At 37.1% G+C, this 23156-nt stretch overlaps 1 protein-coding gene and 1 pseudogene across 1 annotated transcript in view; both read left to right on the top strand.

Annotated features, from left to right (window-relative positions):
• The first annotated feature begins 1088 nt into the window (after positions 1-1088).
• Positions 1089-23156, top strand: part of Tll1 (tolloid like 1) — a 205719-nt gene continuing 183651 nt past the window's right edge. The window contains exon 1 of the mRNA XM_047551066.1: positions 1089-1909. Coding sequence (XP_047407022.1) covers positions 1741-1909 — 169 coding nt within the window. The 5' untranslated portion in view covers positions 1089-1740. The remainder of the gene's footprint in view (positions 1910-23156) is intronic.
• The window catches only part of LOC124982131 (hypoxia-inducible factor 1-alpha inhibitor-like), a 70629-nt pseudogene continuing 50308 nt past the window's right edge, over positions 2836-23156 (top strand).

Raw genomic sequence — 23156 nt, forward strand, 5'->3', positions numbered from 1 at the left:
TTGTCAAATAAAGATGTAAAGGCAACAGAAAACTTTTTACAAGTCCCTGCTAAAGCGGCAGTTAAAGATTTAGTTGGAAAAGGAAAGTTCCCAATCATCAGTTCCTTGGAAGCTTGGGGGGAGAAGTCATCTCACCTATTTTGGAAACTACTTGCAGATGTGGGGAAACCTCGGAATTGCTCACACCAGGGGTTTTGCAGAGATTTCCTCTGATTTTTTTTTTTTTTTTTTTTTTCCTTCTCAATTTCCCACAACCTGTGTTTGTCTTCTGTCTGCTCCGGCTGACATGTGGTTTACCTTGCTGATCCGGCAGCCGGGTTTTACACACTCTCCTCTGAAGAAGTAAAGCAAGCGAAGCCTCAGGATACTGAGCAACTCTAGGCAAGGGCGCCAGAACTGTCACAGAAAATTTGCTTCCCGAGTATTCCATCCAACTTCCCTTCCTGTGCCCACGTGAGCCATAACGCCAGCCCAATAGCAAGGTCTTAGCGTTTCCTGCTGCTGCAATCCGTAACTCGATTTTTTTTTTTTTAATTGTCGTTCTGAGGATCTTAGTTCTTAGCAAAACTTTGTTGGTTAGGAGACTTTTACAGTCATCTGTTTTCTTACCTAAATCGCGAAGGGTCATACACTTTTCCTCCATTCTGGGCTGCACGGAGGTTAAACAGCAGCAAAGGAAAGAAACACACACTCGCTGTTTATTTGGGGGGGGGAGGGGAAACAGATTCCCAGCTGAAGTTGTCACGATCCCTCGCGCCACCCCCGGTCTGGCACTCTCAACTGACACGTACATCATCTATTAATTGCTGTTCGCGGACGCATAATATATTCATTTTTATCTTTGGTAAAATATAAATGGAATTGTCAGCGCGCTAGCGTCTGTTTGTTTGTATAAGGCTATCAAAAGAAGTCAGAGAGGAGGCTGTGGCCCGGATCCTGACCCTGATTGTATGAATAAGTAAGCAGGATGCAAGTGATTGGGTTAGATGCTGCGAAGATTTTTTTTTTTTTTTTTTCAAGTTAGGAAGAGGGTAAAAAGACAGCCTGGGGTGGGGGGAAAGGCAAACAGTGCATCCCCAAATCCTCACACTTCTGCTCTCCTTGCAGCCAGTTGCTTTGCTGGCTTCTGCAGGCTTTTAAGGTCTCGCGGCGTAGAAATGCCTGCCCCCCACCCCCTTCCTTGGTCTCCCCTTTCAGTTCAGATGTGCTGATGTGCAGACCGGATTCATCTTCTCGGAGCGGCAGCGGCAGCGGCGGCGGCGGGAGCAGGAGGCGGCAGCTCGCGCTCGGCCGCGGGGTCCTGACAGCGGCGGGGGCGCGGCGCCGGAGCCCGAGCTCCGGTGGCAGCTGAGCCCGCGGGGCGCCGCTCGGCTAGCCGCGGCCGCGGGAAGTTCTGCCACCAAGAGGACGACCTGGCCGGCCGCGAGTGCCCGCGCCAGCGGAGCTGAGTTTGTCCGCAGCTGCCCCTGCCCGCCTCCCGGAGCCGAGCCTCCTTACCTGCCCTCCGCCCACCCGCGGGCCCTCAGCCAACTTCCCCTGCCACTGGGGGTAACAGGCAGTGCTTGCCCTCTTTACTGCCCCGACGGCATCCGCATGTCTCCGGACACCTGAACACCCTGGTCCGGCGAGGAACCTCCCAGTGGGGAGAAGAGCACCGGTCTCCCTGGCCCCGCACGTCAACGCGGACCGCGGCGCCTACCCTCCCAGTCGCGTCCCCTCCTTTTCCTCTGGGGGAGGAGGATGGGGTTGGAAACGCTTCCCCCGAGGATGCTTGTGTGGCTAGTGGCCTCGGGGATTCTTTTCCACGGGGAGCTTTGGGTCTGCGCTGGCCTCGATTACGATTACACTTTTGATGGGAGCGAAGAAGATAAAACGGAGACTATAGATTACAAGGACCCGTGTAAAGCCGGTAAGTGCTTCTCCAGGTTGGGACGGTGGCGCGCCAGGGCCCGCCAAGCAGGAATTCCTGGTGGGAGGCGGTGGGAGCTCACCTGTTTCCTTCCCTCCCTCGCCAGCCCCTCCGCCGCCACTCCTTCTCCCCCCCTTCCTTCTTCACCCCACCCCCAAGTGGCAGCCGAAGGGCCCGAGTCGACTGGAGTCCTGGGCTAGTGGAATCAAATGGCAAGCGCTCGTCCTCTAGTTTGAGTAAAACATCCCGGAGTTTCTGATCCCCCCCACCCCACCCCGCCCTCTAAACAGTAAAACGAAACAAGTCATAAATACAGCCGGCTGCGGTCGGTTTTAAATACCAGCGCTCAGCGGGCTTTATGCGTCTTGAGGGGACAACACCTCCTCTGTTCCAGGGCGCGGTCCCCCATCGTCGGCATATCAAGTGGGCAGAGTTTCCAAAAAAGGTGGGTGGAGATGGCATCGCTACCTCGGAACACTTCCGCTCCTTCTTCCTTTGCCAGGAATTTCTAGCCTGGGTTCCAGACTAGAAGGGGATTGTGACAATCTTGGAACAACTCACTTCTAGATGGGGTTCCAGAGCATTTGCCCACTTAAAATAAACCTCAAGATGCTTTTCCAAGTTGCTACCCATTCAAACTTGTTTCTTCCTTCCTGAGATCATCCCCGGGGGAATGCAGTTGGACCGCACTGCCTTAAGGCCAGCTTCGCGCCTTACAGGGTCCCGGAACGTCGCGGTCTTTCCCCTCCCTAGCACGCGACCGGCGCCGCTGCGCGTACCTCCTCCGCACCGGGCGGCGCTTCCCTCTAGCCGCCTGAGTTGGGAGCCCCGCCCGCCGCGTTTGGCTACAGCGCAGTGCCCTGGGCGCCTGGCGCTGGCCACAGCACCGATCAGCGATGGGAGTTCCCTGCTGGATGGTGGTTGAGATGACCCCAACTCAGTGTGGACTCATAACTAACTTTGGAAAGAAGGTCACAGGGGTTGTTGGAGGCGGATTTGGTAGGGTCATTTGTAAGCAGAAAGCGCCTTCTGTCCCCATTGCAAGCAAGAGGTGTGGGCTTTGGTGAAGGGTAGAGGAAGAGAGTGGGCGAAATATCAACCAGATCTGATTTCTACTACGTCTCTCCAGATTCTATGCGGGGTTGGTAGGTGGGATTGGAGTTTTTTCCCTTACATAGCTAGGTAAACCTTATCCAGTCTCTCTTGGACCTGAAGGAAGGAAGTTCACAAGTGAAGGAAAATGCTGGAAATTCCCTGGTTAATTTTTACCTTTGATGAAATATTGCTCTGACAAGGAGGGTCCGAGGGTACGTGTTGTGTTCGCATTATCAGATATTTCTTGGTGCATCCTTAATGAAGATACTTATTCAAAATTCAGAGTAGTTGAGGGAAATGTGTCAGTCTGGAACTCAGAATTCTGATTTAATTCAATGTTGCTTATAAATTCCCTTCTATCACCTCTAACCATCAGTTTTCTCACCCCAAGTTTCTTGGGTCTTCTCTGATTGTACCTGTAGTCACTGTTCTGCTGTGATGGGTGATTAGTGACCCAGCAACTCCCTAAAATGTACCTTTTGGTAGGAAACACAATTTTAGTAATGAATGCAACTTGATGAAAATTGTGCATTTCTTTTTGTGTTAATGTATAAATGAAGTACATTACAAGATTGTTTAGGAAGACATCATTTTTGATGCTCTGTTGTGTGAAAAACCCAACCAGCTCCCAATATGAGCTCATATAAATCATATATACGTGTGTGTGTGTGTGTGTGTGTGTGTGTGTGTGGTTACTGGGGATGGAATCCAGGACATCCTGAATGCAAGGCAAGGCATTAACCATTGAGCTACATCTCTATCCTGCTCAAGTATATTTAAACACACCTCATATCTCAAGCATAGGTGTTTATTTTCCTCAGCAAACTAGCATCCAAGGCAAGGAAAAAGAACTTTAAAAGCATTTACTTTTTATTTACTTTAGATACAAGTTTATTTTGAATATAGCCATTGAAATTAAAGCAACAAAAACAACAACTTTGAGTGGATTCTTACTTCTTCCCTGTCCTTTGATTAGAAGAGGTATGCCTTTGAGTGTGTATGTGCGTTCTATTTGAGTGTGTGGTGAGAGAGAAAATAAAATGGCCCAAGTGGAAGGCTAAAACATGCACAGAATCTGAGATCCCTTTAAAGATGATCGACCTTGTTTTTTAAATTTAGTGAAATGAAAGGCTTTAATTTACCATCTTGGCTAAAGAATGGCAAAATCTCAGTGCCTCCTTTTTGGCACTGTATAAAACCAAAATTCTAACCACAGGAATAACATTAATACATTGAAATCCCAAACAAGAGTCAGAAGAAGGTCACTAAAATCAGCAAGGTGGGGACAGGTTTCTGGAAGGTAGTGATGCAAAAGCAAAAGAGAGGTACTTTCCAGGTGATTGTGGCACCTTGGGTCTGCCTGTTCACATAGCAAATTCCAGTGCATGACTCATGCAATACAGTGCCCTTTCTGAACTTCTCTAGCAATGGCCTCAATATTCCTTAAACTACACAGTGGTGTGTTGTCATTCTGACAGAGTTTTATGGTTTCAAAGCAATTCTGGGTACATTGTTTCAGCTGGAGTTCACAGAAGCCCAATATGGTAGAATTTGTCAATCTTCCCATTACACAGACAAACATAGATTGTGTGAGGGTGAATGCCTTTGTTAAAATTATCCAGAATTTAATTCCCAACAGCACAATCTGACTATATTTAATATTTAGAATTGCATTCTTAGCTGGCTTTTTGGAGGCCTTCCTTGAGATGCAAAAATAGAAGTTTGTCCAGGTTTACCTGGAGTCCTGACTAATACACTGCAGTTTCTTTCATATCTGGTGTGGGTGAGTGACTTAAAAACATAACTTAATATTTTCCAAACCCAAATCCTTGAGAACAGAGATTATAACATGTTTTTAATGTTTGTCACAGGGATGGATTACTGGATTACCACCTTTAGGAATCTAGTATGTTCTTAAAACCTTCTCATTTTCTATAAACCATTAGTACTTCCTTCCAAAAACTCTTATTTCAAACAAGATCAAGTACGTGTTAGCCATAAAGAAGTATGGCCAATTATTATTTGTCAATAATTGTGCCATCCTTAATATGTCTGTGAAGTAGAATGAAATTGTATACCTATCAGAATTCTAAGTCCATAAAGCTATACGACAGAAAGGAAGTCTTGTATTAACTTGAATGAACTTTGATTCAGATATTTTTGGTATAAGTTAAAGTATGCAATTTAGTGCAGCATGACCTCAGATATATTAATAAAACCAAATCCATTATACTTCATTCTGTATAAGTAGCTATACACAGAAATGGAGATACATCTAAGGAATGTCTGGCTGACTTTCTTCAGTGCAGCACATGGTCATCTGAATATGCAATCAAATTTCTCTTTCTCCCTCAAGTTCAGAAGAGTCCCAAAGGACACTGGGAAGCTGATGCTGCAGTTCATTTTAGACAAGGGGATTGAGGTGGCTTTTTCATTGTAGTATTGCAGTAATAAATGTTAATCTCAGGATTAATATCTGTGAAGAGTCTGGGCAAATTTAGTTTGCAAGTTAATCTTCTATCAAATCTGTGTAGAGATTACCTAGAAAATCAGAGACCTAATGAACTGACTCTGCATGAATACATTTCCTCCCTCCCTCCCTTCTTTCTCTCTTTCTTTTTTGGAGTTAAGGTGATAGTAGGAAAACTCAGGCAACTGAAATATAATATCTAGTTATAGAGATTGATTTAATTTGTGTTTTGAATGGTTTAGAAGTTTAGAAGATTGATGAAGTGAAATGTTTGTCCAGAAGGGTATTCTTTTTCTTTTTTCCCTTTTCCTGTAGACATATGTGAGTACCCTGAAAAAAAATATTTTCTACCCTGAAGCTCTAGGTTAAATGATTTGGTTTTTTTCCTCTGGGAAAAAAAGTCCAAGCTTGATTAAGGGTCCGTAACTGCAAGGTTGTATTTGCCTTTGGAGGAGCATCTGCAAGCCTGTTGATGTAGAAATAGGATCTTGGCATCCTAGAGATTCTTCCTGCTTTTATTTCAATCAATGTCCTAGTGTCCTACTATGCTAGATCTGGGATAATTTTCCTAAGTGTATAGTTTCTAGGTAAGGTGGTTTGTCCTTTTGGTTCTAATGTATTTTCTGGCTGGGCTGACAATCTCTTGGATATGGTATTTCAGAACTTGATGCTCAACTCCCTGTCTACTTTATTCCATCATAATTTTAAGTATCCAAACATTTATTCTTCCGTCGGCGCCTCTTTAGACTGCCAAGCTCTCATTTTAAAAATGCGTTTCATAGAACTGCTTCTCCTAACCAGTCTCTTCTGTTTTAGTTTTCGTTCCTCAGATCTTGAATTTTTTTCTTTTTCCTTCTGCCTCTAGTGCCAACTCAGAAGTGGCCAAAATACAGTTTTTGCAAAAGGGATGGATAAGGCATTATATTCTGTATACTTGAACTCTGTTCTTCACTTGCCAGTGGTAATTCTGTAGTCCTAGTCTCGAGGGCTGTTTCAGTTCACAAATGGCAGTTACTGTTCATAGGTATGGAAAAGATAAATAATTTTTTCTTGAATGTATTCCCTCAGGCTAGGCCAACTCTAAAGCCTCCTTTCCTTTCCTTTCATCAGCGTACACTCCTGAGCTGTTCCCACTTTTTGTCTCTGAAGAGGATCATGTGATTTGCTAATAATTCAAAACCTAACTGGATTATTTGTTTGATATATCTCTCTATCTTTTTTTTAATTTCATTGAGTCATTTATGTTCTTAACATGTTCTGGATATTATATGTTCTGGATATAAACCACTCATCAGATATAGAGTTTATGAGTATTTTTTCCCATCCTCAGGTTTATGACTTCACTCTGTTATTTTCTTGTGGTATAGAAGTTGTTTAGTTGGTTATTATGTTTATTTTTTTCTTTTGTTATCTGTGCTCTTACATTCTGATCCCAAAAATTTCTTGCCTAGATCAATGTCATCTAGTATGTTTCCTCTATGTTTTTTTCTGTTAGATTTTTTGTTTAGTTGCAGTACTGGGGATTGGACCCAGATATGCTAGACAAGCGCTCTACCACTGAGCTACACCACCCATACCCAGTCCTTTTCATTTTATTTTGAGGCAGAGTCTTGCTGAGTAGCTCAGACTAGCCTTGAACTTGAGATCCTCCTGCCCCCGCCTACTGTGTAGTTGGGATTACAGCTGTGCACCACCACACTCATCTTCTTCTAGTAGTTTTATAGTTTTGGGTTTTACCTTTACATGTCAACAGTTGACATATAATTCAGTATCTTTTCCTCTGTCCTCATGATAGCTTACTTTTCTATGACAGCCTCATGTAAGTCTAATATAAATTCTCTCTCTATATATATATGCATATGGATTCTTCCATAGAAACCATATTGTTTTCCCCATTGTATATGTATTAATGCTATATTTTTAATCTCTTAGCAATTTTTCCTGATGTAAACTTGAAACTTACTTGCCTGTAGTCACGTGAATAGTCCTCTAGACCTCTCAGTCTTTGTGGCCCTGAAATAGTAATTTATTGGAAAGTGTCTTTAAATTTTTCTGGAACTCAGGTAGATAGTGTCAAGTGCTGGTGATTTACTATCATTCATTTTAGAATATTATCTATCGTTTCAAAGTGCCTCAGACTCATTTTTAGAACTAGGAACCTCCATGTTTTTCTAAGAATGTGTGGAAGGGACAAAGGAAAATTATGCATTTAAATGAGGCATTGCATATTCCTGGGTCCACCTGGTGTCTGGGGAGGTGGTGTTGGTGGTAGTGGGACTCTCTTGCTCCCCTCCACTATACATATTCCTACTGAAGCATATTGAGCTCACAGGTAGTCTGGGTGTGGCCAGATTTTGGTGCCTGGAAAGATTCCTGGGGATGTAGCAGCTCATCTTCTGGGAGATTGTTGATGTTTCTTACAGTTCTTTCATATTCCAAAATCTGGAATTTAACTGTGGACTTATTCTTCCTAACACAAGGAGTGTAGAGTCTTCTCTCAACCTTGGACGCAGCAGAATGATTTAGCACTATGGTTTTAGGTAGTTTATTTCCTTCGGTTGTCTATTGAACAGTAACACTTAGGGAGGAAAAAAAAATTTAAAAATTTCTTTCTAGCCTCAGAGCTATGGAATTAATTGAATAGAATGTGTTCTTTCCCAGAAAGCAGGAGGGAATCCCTTGTTTATTTATTTAGTTCTTGCCATTCTGAGCCCTGAAGATGGGATATTGACTATTGTATTTTGAGGCATTGTGGCTAATAGACTGCTTCTTTTTTCAGCTCTTTACAAAATGTATGCTTATCCTGTTGAGCTGTTCTAAAGAGCTCCACTATATATTTGTATTAAGTATTGTAAATTAGGTGTTAATTGAAACCCAGAAAGTGAACCAAGGAGGTGTTTATCTTACTTACCTCTTCTCTTGCAATTTACATTTATAATTTAAGCTAAAGCATTTGCTATCAATCATATTTCTAAAATTCTTTAAATGATAGTTATTATAAAAAGGCAAACCATAGATTAAGTAGGTTAGAAGGGCCTTCGAATATATTATCCCCCAAACCTAACTTTTTGTGTTGGTATGCTGTGCAAAACATTCAAGTCAGTGTTTAAAAAAGATCCCAACGTTTAAAACACTCTGTGCCATTTTACCAGTGAGAGAATTCATTATGAAGACTGAGATAAAAGCCATATATTTACTATCAGCATTGATATCTTCTGTGTTGTTGAGCTTCCTGCTGATACCACTTAATTGGCGTGATGGGGGAGCCGAGGTGGAGGGGTAACAGGGTGGAATAGTTTGCTCATTCCTTACATTTCTCATCCATGTTGAACTGTCAGCACATGGGTTGTGTACCACAGAGTCACCTCTACTGGCTCCTGGCCTGGTTGCTGGTATCAATTTCTTCTGACTTCTTTCTTTGGCCATGACTAGATTTGAAGTGTTCTTCGGATAATCTCAGGTTCTTGGCAGTGTTAGAAATCTTTTGTCATTAAGGCAGTTGATTGACCATCCTGAAAAGATGAAACTCTGTTCCTGTTCCCTGATCTTTTTTGACCACAAATGCCTCGTAGTTGAGGGTTTATGGTTACTTTGTATTTTGTACTCAGACTATTGCATTTTAAGACATATTCTTAAAAGAATATGACAAGGAAGTATTCATGGTCATATATAATTATATGAGCATAATAAATGTACATATATAAGCATAACATTTAGTCGATGATGGACCACATATATGACAGAGGTTCCATAGATTATATCCTCTATACTCTATAATTATATCCTTTATAATAAGGTGTAGCAGCTACTTCATTTGCATAAGTACTCTTTGTTATGTCTGTACAACAAAATCACATGGTGACTCATTTCCCAAACCATATTCCCATTTTTAAGTGACACATGATTGTACCTCATGGCATAGAAGCTAAAACCTTTAATAAACTCCAGGGAGGGACACCCTGAATCATTGGAAAATAGATGGGTAACATCTAAGAGAATGGGTCCTGGAATTCCATGTACTTCACGTTATCTAGGAATTGTCTTCAAGATTCATGTCATATTAATGTGGGTAACATTTTAAAATTAAGAAAAATCTAGACTCTCCTATCCTCACTGTATCCCCTTCAAGTGACATTATCTCTTTGGGGCATGTGAAAAAATTGGGACTGAGAAGGGCCCAGTGCCAAGGCTATTTGATATCACAGCTGGAAAGTGGTGAGAATTTGAATCTAGGTTTCTATGTTCCAGATGCCTTCCTCTGTTAGATCCCATACACTCTTTCTCTAGTCAACATGTATATAGTAAGACTGTCAGTTTAAGTGATGGTGTTTGTGCCATAGGAATCCATCCATTGTGATTTCTTTAAAGAGAATGTATCTTGCCATCAACATCTTAGTATTTTATAAGCCATATACTGTGTGGTCAGAATAAGACCTGTACTTTTCAATTGCATGGAGCAACGTGCAGGCCCTCCTTTCTTATGAGAGAGTATTCTTTAAGTGTGAGGAGTTATAAATAAAATACTCTAGTTATGTATGAAAGAAATAAAAATTCATATGGCTCGTTCTAATAGACTTAAAAATATTTGAGTGTTCAATAGTGTAGAGGAGACACTGCCATGTGTTGCTCCTAGTATATAAATTGTGACAGCAGGCTTTCCATGTCCATTAAGGTAGGGGTTGGATTGCATTTGAGTGGGTTTCAGTCATTGGTGTGTTGCTGGCACCAGCTCTCTGACATTTTGCGTGGTAAAGTGTGAAGTTGTTTCACACTTTAGATTTGCTCTGTGAATGTTCATTGAATTCGTGATTATGAGCCCATGAAGAGTGTGAAGAACATCCTTTCAGCTGCAGGCGATTCAGGAATGTGGTTTACAGTGTACATTATGTATGTAAATGATGTGTGAATGCCTTTGAGACAACAAATATGCTGTGTAAAGGTTCTTAAACAACTTCATCTTTTAAAAATCTTATCTAAAAGTCCTAAAGTTAAATGCTTGAAAACTTTTAGGAATAATGGATCAAGTAAACTTTTTGGAACTCTAGTCTGATTTCCTAAGAGTAGGCAGTCTGCCATAAATATACATATATATATATTGTTGACTATTTTATAATTTCTTTGAAGAAAATATATTACTTTTAGTAAATTACCATGTTTTCTAGGAGTAAGAATTCCTGCTTGTACTTGTTCTTTAACAAGTTGGTAAGAACAAAATCTGGTAAAACAGGCTTCCCTTTCTTGCCCCTTTTCTAAATCTAACAACCAGGGGAATTTTTTTTCCTTTTATTTTTTCTCCATTTCAGAAGAACAAGTAATGTATATCCGGACCTGAGTGGAGTGTGGCCCACAAGCTATCGGTCACCAGGGTTGGAATAATTGGGATTTGCCATCTGGAATGGGTAATGGATGGAATGACCTAAATCAGGAGCCTCGTGTTACCTTATGTTTCTGTTTAGAAAGAGATTTGTGAGCAGTGTGCTGGGTGAACTAGTGACCAAGAATTAACACACAGAAAGAAGATATTGACTATAGGGAACACCTCCAGTGTATTTTAGGATTCAAATATTTATCCTGGGAATGATATTTAGCATATGTAATGGAACTCAGATGTGGAATGGGGCTTCATACAGAAACCTGTATACTTCAAAAGCAAGCATCCAATGATACATCTTATTTTTGTATTGAAAGACACTCGTAGCAAAGTGTTTTTAGATTCCCTTATGTCACCCTGATGGATCAGAATTTGAATCCAGAATTTTAGATTCCAGGTGCTGCTACGGTCTGTCTGTCACTCTCTTTCCTTTCTTCCTTTTTTCATATGGATACACTTTAGCAAATTGGAGTTGGCTTCAAAAATTATTTGTAATGTTTCAGAGAGACAAAATAATGATTTATGAAGAACTTGGGGCTTTGGAGTGAGATGGATATGGACTCCAAAACTGAACTAGTATTGAACCCTGCCCCTCCACACAAAAAAATAACTGTTATTTTGGCAAGTTATTTAACCCTTTCGTGCTCAGTTTTCTCATCTATAAAGTGGAGATGATATTATAATCTTTATGATGTTATTCTAGATTTAAATAAATGTAAAGTGATGAAGTTCCATCACTTTGGAACTTCACAAATATATATAGGATGTAGAGGATTTTTAAAAATCTCAACTGCTTATTTGTGGGAAGATGATCTTTATAAAAACATTTGTGGGATAGAGGGTTTTTTTTTCTTGCATGTATAAAAACATATTCATTCTCAAGTACTCTAAAACTTGCAATTGTGAAAGGATATCCCCTGAATAGTACCTTCTGTTTGGAAAGGTATCAGAGGTAACCAATGAAAACATTTTTATGTGTTATTCTTGACTATGTGCTCATATGTCTCACATAAAATAATTGACAATTTTCAGTTCACATTGACTAAAGTGTGAATAGAATCTTAGCTATACAGTCTTTCGGTGATTTCTGAAATGTTCACAACTTAAATGTTCGGATTTCATCTGCCATCTGGATTGACTCAAAGAGCTTACATACTCACAATCCATGTTTACAGAGAGCTAAGTTTGAGCACATGGCTCTAAGCTGCAAATATTCATTAATTCATTAAACATTTATGGAACACTTACTATGAACAAAACAGATTAATCTTTGGGGTTTTGGAAGCATGAAATAAAGTTCAATACTGTAGTCTTCACCTTACCTTTTGCTAGTAGATAATGGTTTATGTATAATGGCTGTTTATATACTAATCACATAATTGTATGCTGAAGTTATTTCAATTTAACATTTGAAAATCAATATTGTAATAAATTATGATAACTGGAATATATGTTCTTCTAAATTTTTCCTGAGGCTTTCTTTACTCAAGATTTGTGAAGAATAAATTTAACATCGTGGGAAGCATAACAACTTTTAAGTAAGAATTTTGTGGACTTTCATATTTGGAAGTGGGCTGGGATGGGATGTTACCAATAATTACTTATGCAATTATTTGGAAGTAGTCTGGATTAGCAATTATGATTCCCGTTTATTTTTCTCAAACAGCTTGGATTTTGAAATTTAAAATTGCCATATTTTCTCATATTATCTAATAGCATACATTTCTGTTCTCCACAATGAATCCTTATCCTTAAATATGTTTAAAGATTTGTGGTTCTCTGTGGTTTTAGGACAGGAAAAGCAGAAACAAATGATAAAATAAATTAAAATGAAAGGCTGTTCTTTTTACTTGCATTGTTGTACTGTTGCTTTGAAAAGTAAATGTAAGTTTTACTTTCTTTAAATAAACCCACTTGGGTGGTGATATGGCAACTGGAAAACAAACTGGACTGGTAGTCAAGAAATACAAATTCCAGTACTGGCTCTGATGCTGTATTTATGTGTAACCCTGGGGATACATCTTGGTTTTGCTGGGCATTGGAAATCTCAAAGGCTATTCAAATATCCTAAAGTTTTCTGAAATGCTGGTGTCTCTGACAAAGCGAGCAAGCACAGCTTCTCTGAAGCACAGCTTCCCTGAAGTAGTACCAGGATGCTGTAGGACCAATGTGCTACACAGTTTGCTGAGAGGAAAGGGAAGGTGTCCATCCCTTTCCTGAAGTCACTCTTGCTAAGCTCTTAGGTCCCAATGTTCCAAGCAAATCATGGCAGCCACCAGGCTACCTGCAAAAGACCCTGTAGTCCCCTGACTTCTCTTTGTCAAAGTTAGCCTTAAAAACTATTTATGCCTAATTTTCTATTCTCTTTTCCCACCTCAGTTCAGCAGTTAAAAAAAAAAAAATCTGCCAAGAGTGGCAAGGGATGTGGGTATAGCTTATATTGGACAATGTTAGTATCACATTACCATCAGGGTTGAAGTTTGCTTAGTTGGATTTGTTTCACAGGGAAGATGATTTGTATGTTAGGTTAGTAAAACATGGACGGGGTTGGAAAAAATCCAATTTTCTCCAGTTTGAGGTCAGTGTTCATAATGGCAAGAATAAGAGCTATAGGCAAGGAAAATTTTTCTGGCTTAAAACATTTTACCAAATATATGGCACATTAAAATATATTCATATGTATATGTATATATAAAATATTTACTTGTATATATCCTTGAAAACATTCTTTCACTTAACACAAGTGTATATTTTTAATTATATCCATAAATTTCAACTTCATAAACCATTATATCTGAATTATTTAGTAAGGAATTATTCTTTTTGTCATGTTTACTTATTTTTTGTAAAATATGCCTTTTAAATGAAGAGTCATATTCTCAAATAAAGCATTGTCAAAGGAAGTTTGATTCCTGGGTTTTTATAGTAGTAAAGAATGAATTTCAGTAGAAATTAGTAGCATGAATCTAGGTGGTACAATTAAACTTGAGCCTTGAATATTGTGAAGGAGACCTAGGTACGCTCTTGGCTCTTGGGGCCTATTATATTGACTTGATCTATCTGTATCACTTTTGAACATAAATTCTTTTATTTGTAACATAGGAATAGTGATACCTAGTTTATAAAACATGTATAGTTTATAAAACCTGTAAGGATTACAAGCACAAGGTTTGATGAACTGATACAAGTGAATATAAACAATATTTTGCACCTGATATGTTTCAGGAATGTACTTGGAGGATACACATAAGCCATGCCCTTTTCTGTAAGGATTTCAATATGTACAGGAGGGAAAAAAGCAGCAAATACTTTAACTATCAATATGAAAGTTCAATAAGCAAAATATTATGATAGCACTAATTATATTTGGGATAGAGAAAACACCTTACAGAAGGAGATGATTGAATTGGATTTTGAAGTTCTATAAATGTTTTTACTGCTGTAAAGATGGGACAAAACTTCAGAGTTCAGTAACTAAGATAAAAGCTGAAGCTGTTAAAGTTCATGACTTTTATGAAAGTGCAGGAAGTAGTAATTTTTCACTTTGGGCAAAGTAGAGGATGTGTAAAAGTTTATGTTTTGGCAAGAAGTGATTCCTGAAGAGACTGTGTCAAGGATCTTTCATGCCACGTTATGAACTTGGTCCTGTGGCAATGAGAAAAGGGTTTACTGAAATTTCAAAGGAGACCATTGGCTCAATTAGTCCTATTTTATAAAGACATGAGGATGTAAAGGATGGTCTGTTGGTGAAGTGATGAGCAAGTGGGAGTAAGGGTACTGATAGTTTACAGTAAGGCAGAGGCAAGCACTGATGAGTACTTGCACTGAGAATGAGTCAGTAGTTATAGAAAAGGGATTGCATTTAAGAAACCAGAGACACAGGGGATGGACAAGAGAATAAAAGCAAAGGAGGAGCCAAAAGAACTTCTTAGTGACTCTCTACTTCATCGACTGCATAGAAAGTGATTCAGATGAGCAAGGTCAAAAACATTGAATAAAATACCAAATTTGTGTCTTTGTGAAGCAAATGAAATTAGTTTTCAGATTCCCCTGCTTCACACATAATTCTTGGTATTGCATGTCCCCTCATGTTGTTTTGCAGGACTGTATTGGTTATATTTGAACTTTTGTATTCCATATCAACTTTGAATACAGTTTGTGAGGTCTCACCATTTAGATTTAGGTTGGAATCACACTGAATATATGGATTAAATTAGAACTATAATTATTGATATTGAAACCTTCTATTCCATGAATATGGTATATATCTGCATTTGTTTAGGCCTTCTTTAAAACTATTTAATAAATTTTGAATATTTCTATCTGGAAATTTTTGGTATATTTTGATAGTTTTATTAATATATTTGTATTATTTGATGACATAATACTTCCTTTAAATTTTTCCCTTTTAAACCATTTGTTGATGTTACAAACAAATGTACTTGATTTTTGACATTTTTACTTTTCATTTGAATCCTCGACAATCCCTTATTAATTTAAATGACTTATATAACCAGGTCACCTGCAAATAAACATGTAGTTTTGTTTCTTCTTTTTCAATCCTCTTCTTTTAATTTCACTTTTCTTGATTTATTGATAATCTTCCAATGTTACATTGAGTGATAAGTGAAGCCTTGCTTACTCTGTTCCCAATTTGAAAGGGAACTTTCAGTTTTTTATCAGTTATGATAAATTTGATGTCATGAAATTACAGAGAGCTTTTTTTCAGATCAAAAAGTCTGCATTTACTAATATGATATATAATAATCATCCTTTTTATCTTTTAATGTGGTGAGTTGGAATAATTGATTTACAAATATCAACCCATTTTGCTTTCCTGAAAGGAACTCAATTTGAACATAATCTATTTTTTTTTTTATATTGTTGGATTCTGTTTATTGGTACTTTGGGATTTTTGTTCATTGTCAGTTAAATTGGTTCACAATTTTCTTTTACTGTTCTGGTTATGTTTCAGTATCAAAGTTATATCAGCCTCATAAATACTTTGAGATAATTTGTTGATGATTGGAATTGTTTTCTTAATGAATTTGAGAGGAATTTTTGTTTGTTTTTTTGCTTCTGTTGGGGTACAAAGAGCTGCGGACCACTTTCAACTAAATTCTCTGTTTGAATATATTGAGATGTCATAATAACATCAATGCAGAACACAGACCTACTTGGGGAATAACTTTTGCTTATAAGATCTCAGAAAATATTTGCTTTTCTTCTGTCTACTAAGTTTCAAGCTTCCATTTTACTTTTTGCCCAGGAAACTAAAGTGGTGTGTGTTTTTCATTCTTTGTTATACATTGGAGTCCCAGCTTTCTGAGGAGTTATTGTTTTGGACTTCCCAGCTTTGGGATGCCTTAGATTGTGTTTTCTGTCTTTTGAGACCTATAGGACAGTGGAATCCAATAGTCCTGCCAACTAAGCTGGACACAGGTCCTGAGTTGAAAGCTGACTTTAGTCATCTGTTCATCTCTCTGGATTCTCTTATTTTCTCAGCCATACATATTCTTTTTTTACACTTCTTTCATTTGTTGGCACATTCATGGAGTTTTAAAATACATTTCATCTAGCAGTTTTAGTTGTTCCGGAAGATGAGCCCCAGTACTTCGTCTGTCATTGTGGCAGAGACAGCAATTTTATAAAGGACTTTTAAATGTTAAAAATCATCAGGGCATTTTCTTACAGAACTTAAAGTATATGATGATTAAATGGCTTTAATTAAAACTGCTTTATCATTACATATTAAATATAACCTAAAGCACTTCTATGAGACTATACAATATGTCTAATTTGGTTAGTTTAGGAATTTCATAATGGTCAAACCACCATTTGTTTTGGGTGACTTTTCAGAATATTCATCAGTCCTATTGTATATACATGATTACCCAGGAATTTCTTGAATTATGTGAAAGGCTTTATTGTAAATGTAAATCTTCGGTGCCCTTGACTTGAAAGGATTCAATTCAGATCTTGTGGGAGAAGAATATCCATAGATAAGTCAAGCTATCCATTGTGATTTGCAAGAGTCCTCCTTATAAGGAAGTGGTACTGCCAATCACCTGCACTGACTCGCTGCCTTCAAGCAGATCTGAATTCTTATAACTTTGTAGAAGAGGTTAAATTAGGCTTTTTTAAAATTTGTCAAGGGTGTAGTTTTGAAATATGTTTCCTTTGTCTTTTGATATTTAATGCATTCTTTATTATTGATATTAAAATAAAGTAATTCATCAAAACTTAATCTCTTCAACTTTTTGGAAACCATTAATTAGGTTTTTTTTTCCTTTTCTTTATTTGATATAAGTTGCTTTTATTAAATTATTACTCATGATAGTTGAAAGTTTTAATACTACTACCTTAACTTAAGGTAACTTGTACGTTCAATCAAAATTTCCAAAGTTACCTTTCAATTCCATGGCCTCAAAGGAAATTCCATTCTTTAATTTGTAGAAATGTAGCTCTGAATATACTTTTAGGGATTACAACCACAAACTCCACATATTAGAGACACTATAAATGCTATTCTGCTGTCTTAAACTAACCCAATTATCATTCAACCTATTTAGAACAGATCATGCAAACAGGTATAGTTTGTAGCAGTGATTTGTTCATATGAATTGAAGTTAACTTGAAATATCACTGTTTTAGTCAGCTTTTTCACTCTTGTGACTAAAATACATGACAAGAACAATTTTAGAGGAGGGAAAGTTTATTTGGGTGCTCATAGTTTCAGAGTTCTCAGTCCACAGACAGTCAGCTCTATTGTTCGGGGGTTCAAGGTGAGGCAGAACATCATGGTGGAAGGGTATGTTGAGGAAAGTAGGTTAAGTCATAGCCCCAAGAAACGGACACTCCACTTGCCGGGTATAAAATGTGTACCTCAAAGGCGTGGCCACAATGCCCGCTTCCTCTAGCCACATTCTACCTACCTTCAGTTACCACTTAGTTAATCACCATTAGAGGATTAATTCATTGATTGGATTAAGGCTCTTCTAAACCTATCATTACACCTCTGAATGTTCTTACATTTCCTCACACATGGGGGACACCTAATACCTAAACCTTTATAGTCATTCACTACCCACAGTGTGGTCTTCACTACCTAATTACAGTTTCTTAAGAATATTTCATTAATGATTGCTTTGAATTAAGCATTGTTCTATGTTTGTTTTTTTAAGACACAAATACTCTTTGCTAGATGAATAGTAAATCATTTAGATGAAAACCATTATGGGAAAGTTCAGGTCTGTTCATAAATGTACTAGGAATATAGAAACCAGGAAGTTGGAATCGCTGTTCTGAGGGTAACTCTAGTCTGTTTTGTTTTTGAAAAGCTCATGGTCTGTGTAATCCAGTGACTCTTGCCCTTTAAATTTTTGAGTTTCTTAAGTTGGTGTCTCTGCATTATACTCAGTCATTCTTTGTTAACATTGATTTGGATTGTAGTTATAGGTATTATTCTTTCCTCTGCAGAAATTCTGACCTTACATTAGGAAATTTCATTTTCAAAATGGTATTTCTCTTAACTCTATTTCATGCCATAACTGCAAATTATGCTTGACATTTTGAGTCCTTAGTGAGCATGTAAGCTAATGCTGGGCTTATAAGTGACACTATTACTCAATAGTTTTGTAAACTCATGGAGAATAGTAACTTGTTTTTTTTTACATACAACAAATTTTTATTAATTCCTTTTAGTTATATATAACATTAGGATTACTTTTGACATAATTATGAAAGAATGAAATATAATTGACCCTAATTCAGTCTCTAATATTGACCCTTTCCCTTCCCTCCTCTCTCCCTATTTCCTTCCCTCTCCTCTACTGGTTTTTCTGCTATTTACTATTAGGGTTTTTTTTTTTTTTTTTTTAATTGATTAACATCTTGTGGATGTACGTGATGTAACTTTTAAACTGTTTCTTTACTAAGTTTCCTAATTGAATATTTGCTACCTAAAGAATTTGATCTAAATTGAGTTATTTCATTTCTTGATGTGGAACTGAATAAAATCTTAATATTCAAATTATATGAATTTCTGCTTCTGGACAGGATGGAATATCACAGGTCCCATTTACCCTTGTGTTGAAAACAACTGAGAAAGTGGACACAGTATATCAATAATATTTTCTAAAACATTGAGCATCAGACATCAGAGAATAGTGATTCCTGGGAGATGGGAAGTAAGAGATGCCCTTAGCATACATGGTCTAGAAGTGGGAGAGATCAGATGTCTCCCTGTGTTGTGGAGGTGAGGTTGGGGTTCAAGGAGCCCAAAGCAGCTAGAATCTGAGGGCAAAACAGGACAGAGGAGAGAACTGCATAGAGAGAACTCTGGAGACCTGCGGAGAATCTCCAGGTTGTATTCAGCAGATGACTCACCCTGAACATTCAACTGATCACTGATTAGTGCGTGCACCACCCGCCAAAGGATAAGAAGAAAAAGTCTCTGGGGTTTACACTGAGCAGGTATTAGTGCAGTTGAAAAACATCCCAATTCACTGGTCATCAGGTAGAAAACTGAGAAGAGTTTTGGCACAAGAATGGGGAAGATTAGCCATTGACTAAGTAGTGCTCTAGTTCCACCTAATGAAGCTAAAAAAAATGTTAAATGCCCTTATTACACACATATGAGTACTACTACTAATAACAACAACAAAAATAATAAGATAGAAGGAAGCTTTCAAAGATGATGGAGAAGGATATGGCATAGATTTTGGAACAGTTTGTGGCATAGGTGTTCACAGTGTTTACCTCTCTCTAAACTCATGAAGTAGTACACATTAAATATATAGAGATTTTTGTATAAAAATAAACTAAGTACAATACATTTACAATGATGTTCCTGGGAAAACCTCATTTGATCTATATTTGTATCAGACACTAACATGTTATTTAGAATTTTGAGTGTATTTTCTATTCATCTGTGATTTTTTTTATGGCTTCTTTCTTTTAAAGCTCTGTATTAATGCTATACTTAAGTTTTCCTCCATTCTCTATGACCTAGAGTCTAGTGTGGTTAAAATCCAGTATTTCAAGGAAATATTTTTCTTTGAAGTTTAGGAAGACCTTGCCTATGAATATAATTTTATATTGATCAGCCAGCCCCTTTTCCTAAAGGGGTACCATGGTTACCCTATGACTCCTGAAAATGCTATTTTCTCATTCCTCTGTTCCTCTCTCTGTATCAATGTCTCTTGGTTTTGAATTCAGTCTCTCTTCACTTAGTTAATTTGATCTGGCTAATACACTAGCTCTCTTGCTTTTGTTCTCAGTTCTGTGAGGACAGACTGAAAATTGAGCCCTTAGATAATTCTATGATAAACTGCAATTTATAAGCTATTTTCAGTTATGTAGACTTATATATCACCAAATCAATCATTTAATTCATAAAAGTTCAATGTTGTATTTTAATTTATAATAAGGAGTATTTTTTTACTCAAACAATGTTTCCAAGAAATTAAAAAAAATGATCTACCAATTTGGAGAAAATCCTTTCAGTTTACATCAATGATAAAGACTTGTATCTTCAATCTGTAAAACATTCTTGAAACTTAATAATAAGAAAAAATAAACAACCCAATTAAAAATGAGCACAACAGTTGAACAGTCACTTCACAAAGAGAAAAATAAATGGCAAATAAGCACATGGAAATAAACTTAGCATCATTTTCCATTAGAAAAATGCAAATTAAGGTCACAATGAGATATCACTACATGTCTGTTAAAATATCCAAAATTAAGCAGGTCACCTGGTAAAATGAAAAACAATCTACAAAATACCTGATCATTAGTCCTCAAAATATCTAATAAAACCAGGAGTTGGTGGAGTAAATGGGATAGTCATATAGTATTGTGGAAACATAAAATAGTAGAACATCTCTGGGGAACTATGTGACAATTCCTTCAGAATTCAAACATGTACTGTATCTATTATGTGACACAGTTCTTCTACTCCCATGAAAGCATGTCTTTACAAATCTTTATGTGATTATTTATAGAAATTTTATTTGTAATACCTCTAAATTGAAAACAACTAAAATTTTCATCCATAGATGGATGGATACACACATTGTGGGAAGACTATGTGATAAAATACTACACAGTAATAAAAAGGAGTGGACTACAGACACCTACACAAGATAGATGAAACTCAAAACAATAATGCTAATGAAAAAGTCAGATATCTGCAGTTTTGAGGATGTGGGTACAGAGAGGGGTTATTTATAGTAAGGGGGTTCACAAGTCCATGAAAAAAATAAAAAACTTTTGAAAGTGGTGGATATATTCATCATATGGTTTCATGAATCTATACAAAACTGATTGAACTGTACACTTTGAAAATAGTTCAATTTATTACACATTGATTTTTACCACATAAAGCTGTTAAAATTAAAGTTTGATTTGTGTTAGATTTTAATTGAATGAAAATTTAACTGTTGCCTTCTTCATATTAAATATATTCTTTACTTTCCTTCAGTCTGGTCCTGACCTGAATGTCTCATTTCACAAAGGATTTGGTGTATTAAATTCTCACTATTTATTATAACTTTCTGTATTCCCATTTAGTTCTTATTTCCTGAGATATATTTACCTTGTCAGTGTCCCCTCATTGTCTCTCAGTAATAGTATGTCCTGCCTGAGGGCCTCCCCTGGATTTAAATACCCAGTCCTAACTTCTATAGAGGGGAGATTTTGTTAAACTTAGCATGAAATTCGATTTTAAAGTAGGTATATAATAAGAGTTATAAGAGTTATAAATATTGGAAATGGTTAGGATTAAGTACTGACTGATGTGAAAAGAAAGTATTTGAGCATTAAAACGTGATTCAGTATCTGTTTTTGAAGAGCATTATCAGTTGCTTTTCTGAATCTTTAGTCACTCACTTAGACACCCCAAAATTCAGGGAGGCAGATATCCTCAGTATATTCTAGGAATGATTCCACTTATCTTTTTAGAGTAATAGTATCACTGTTAATTTCTATAATAGAAGGAGTTTTATACACATTATAGTTCAGGAGTAAGCAAACTAAGGCCCAGTGTCTGTTTTGGTAAATAAAATTTCATCAATAAAGTTTTATTGGAACACAACCATGCCCATTCTTTTATATATCCTTTAAGTCAACTTCCCGCTCCCACAGCAGAGTTGAGTAGCAACAGCCATAGAAATAGTATGGACCTCTTGAAAGCCTAAAATAATTATTTCTGGCTTTGTAAGAAAAGTCTTGCTAGCCCCCATGGTTAGTTAGAATTGATGGTAGCAAACACTTATAGTGCTTATGTTCCAGGCTGTTTTACTGTTTTAGGTAAAAACATGAATTCTAGTAGTCATAATAGCCTCATGAGGCAGACAATGTTATGATGCCTACATAACAGATAATGGAACCAAGAAACTGAGAGGTTAAGCAATTTGTCCTAAGTTATAAAGCTATAAAGTAATAGGGACAGGATTCAAACAAAGTAGACTGGACTCTATAATGTAGGCTTTTAACATTGTCTCATAGCACTGCTCCAACTGAAGAAATAGAAGACATGCAGAATATTTATTAAAATTCAGCACATAGAATGTATGGTGAATTTATGGTGGACAGCCAACTAATTGAGAAAAGCTGAGAATTAGTTAAATTACAAGAAAAAAGATGAGGCATATTTCTTTAGTTTCAGATTAATTATTGCAGTTTCTGCAGACTTATCCATGAAAGAACTGTGACTAGATAATTTGAAAAAAATTCATTTTCCCCTTTAAGTCTCTTTGAGTTAGACCCATATCCCTACAAACTGATGTTTATAGGGCATAGACTGCAGATTGAGGATTGTTTTGTCAGCTTCTCTGTTTCTGTCTTTTTTTTCTTTTCTTTTTTTTTTTTTTTTTTTTTTTTTGGTTTAGTGTCATATCCATGAAACTATTCCACCAAGGAATTAGAATCATTTCCAAAATTTCAGTTTCATAACTTGGAGTTTCCCTTAAAGCTGTTTTCTATTTTCTGCATAATTATAGCAGAGAAATCAGTAAACATTTATTTCAGTAATTGTGTGTAACTAAAACATGTGAAACAAAACAGGCTCAAGAAATTCTGACAGCTTGCTTATTTTTCTTGAAACCATTTCAGTTTGGATTTTTGACACATACATTAGTTGTCTTAAAGAAGTTTGAAATTGCAAATATACAATTTGGTAACTGTTTGTTTTTATGAAGATTTCACTTATGATCAAAGTTTTGCACAAACTACTATTGAAAAGTAGTATTTTATAAAACCACAATTTTATTTATTTTTGGACTTAATTTTTGGTATTTTTTCTCTTT

This window comes from Sciurus carolinensis, chromosome 4 (genome assembly GCF_902686445.1).
Source record: "Sciurus carolinensis chromosome 4, mSciCar1.2, whole genome shotgun sequence".
In the NCBI taxonomy this organism is placed as follows: Eukaryota; Metazoa; Chordata; class Mammalia; order Rodentia; family Sciuridae; genus Sciurus; species Sciurus carolinensis.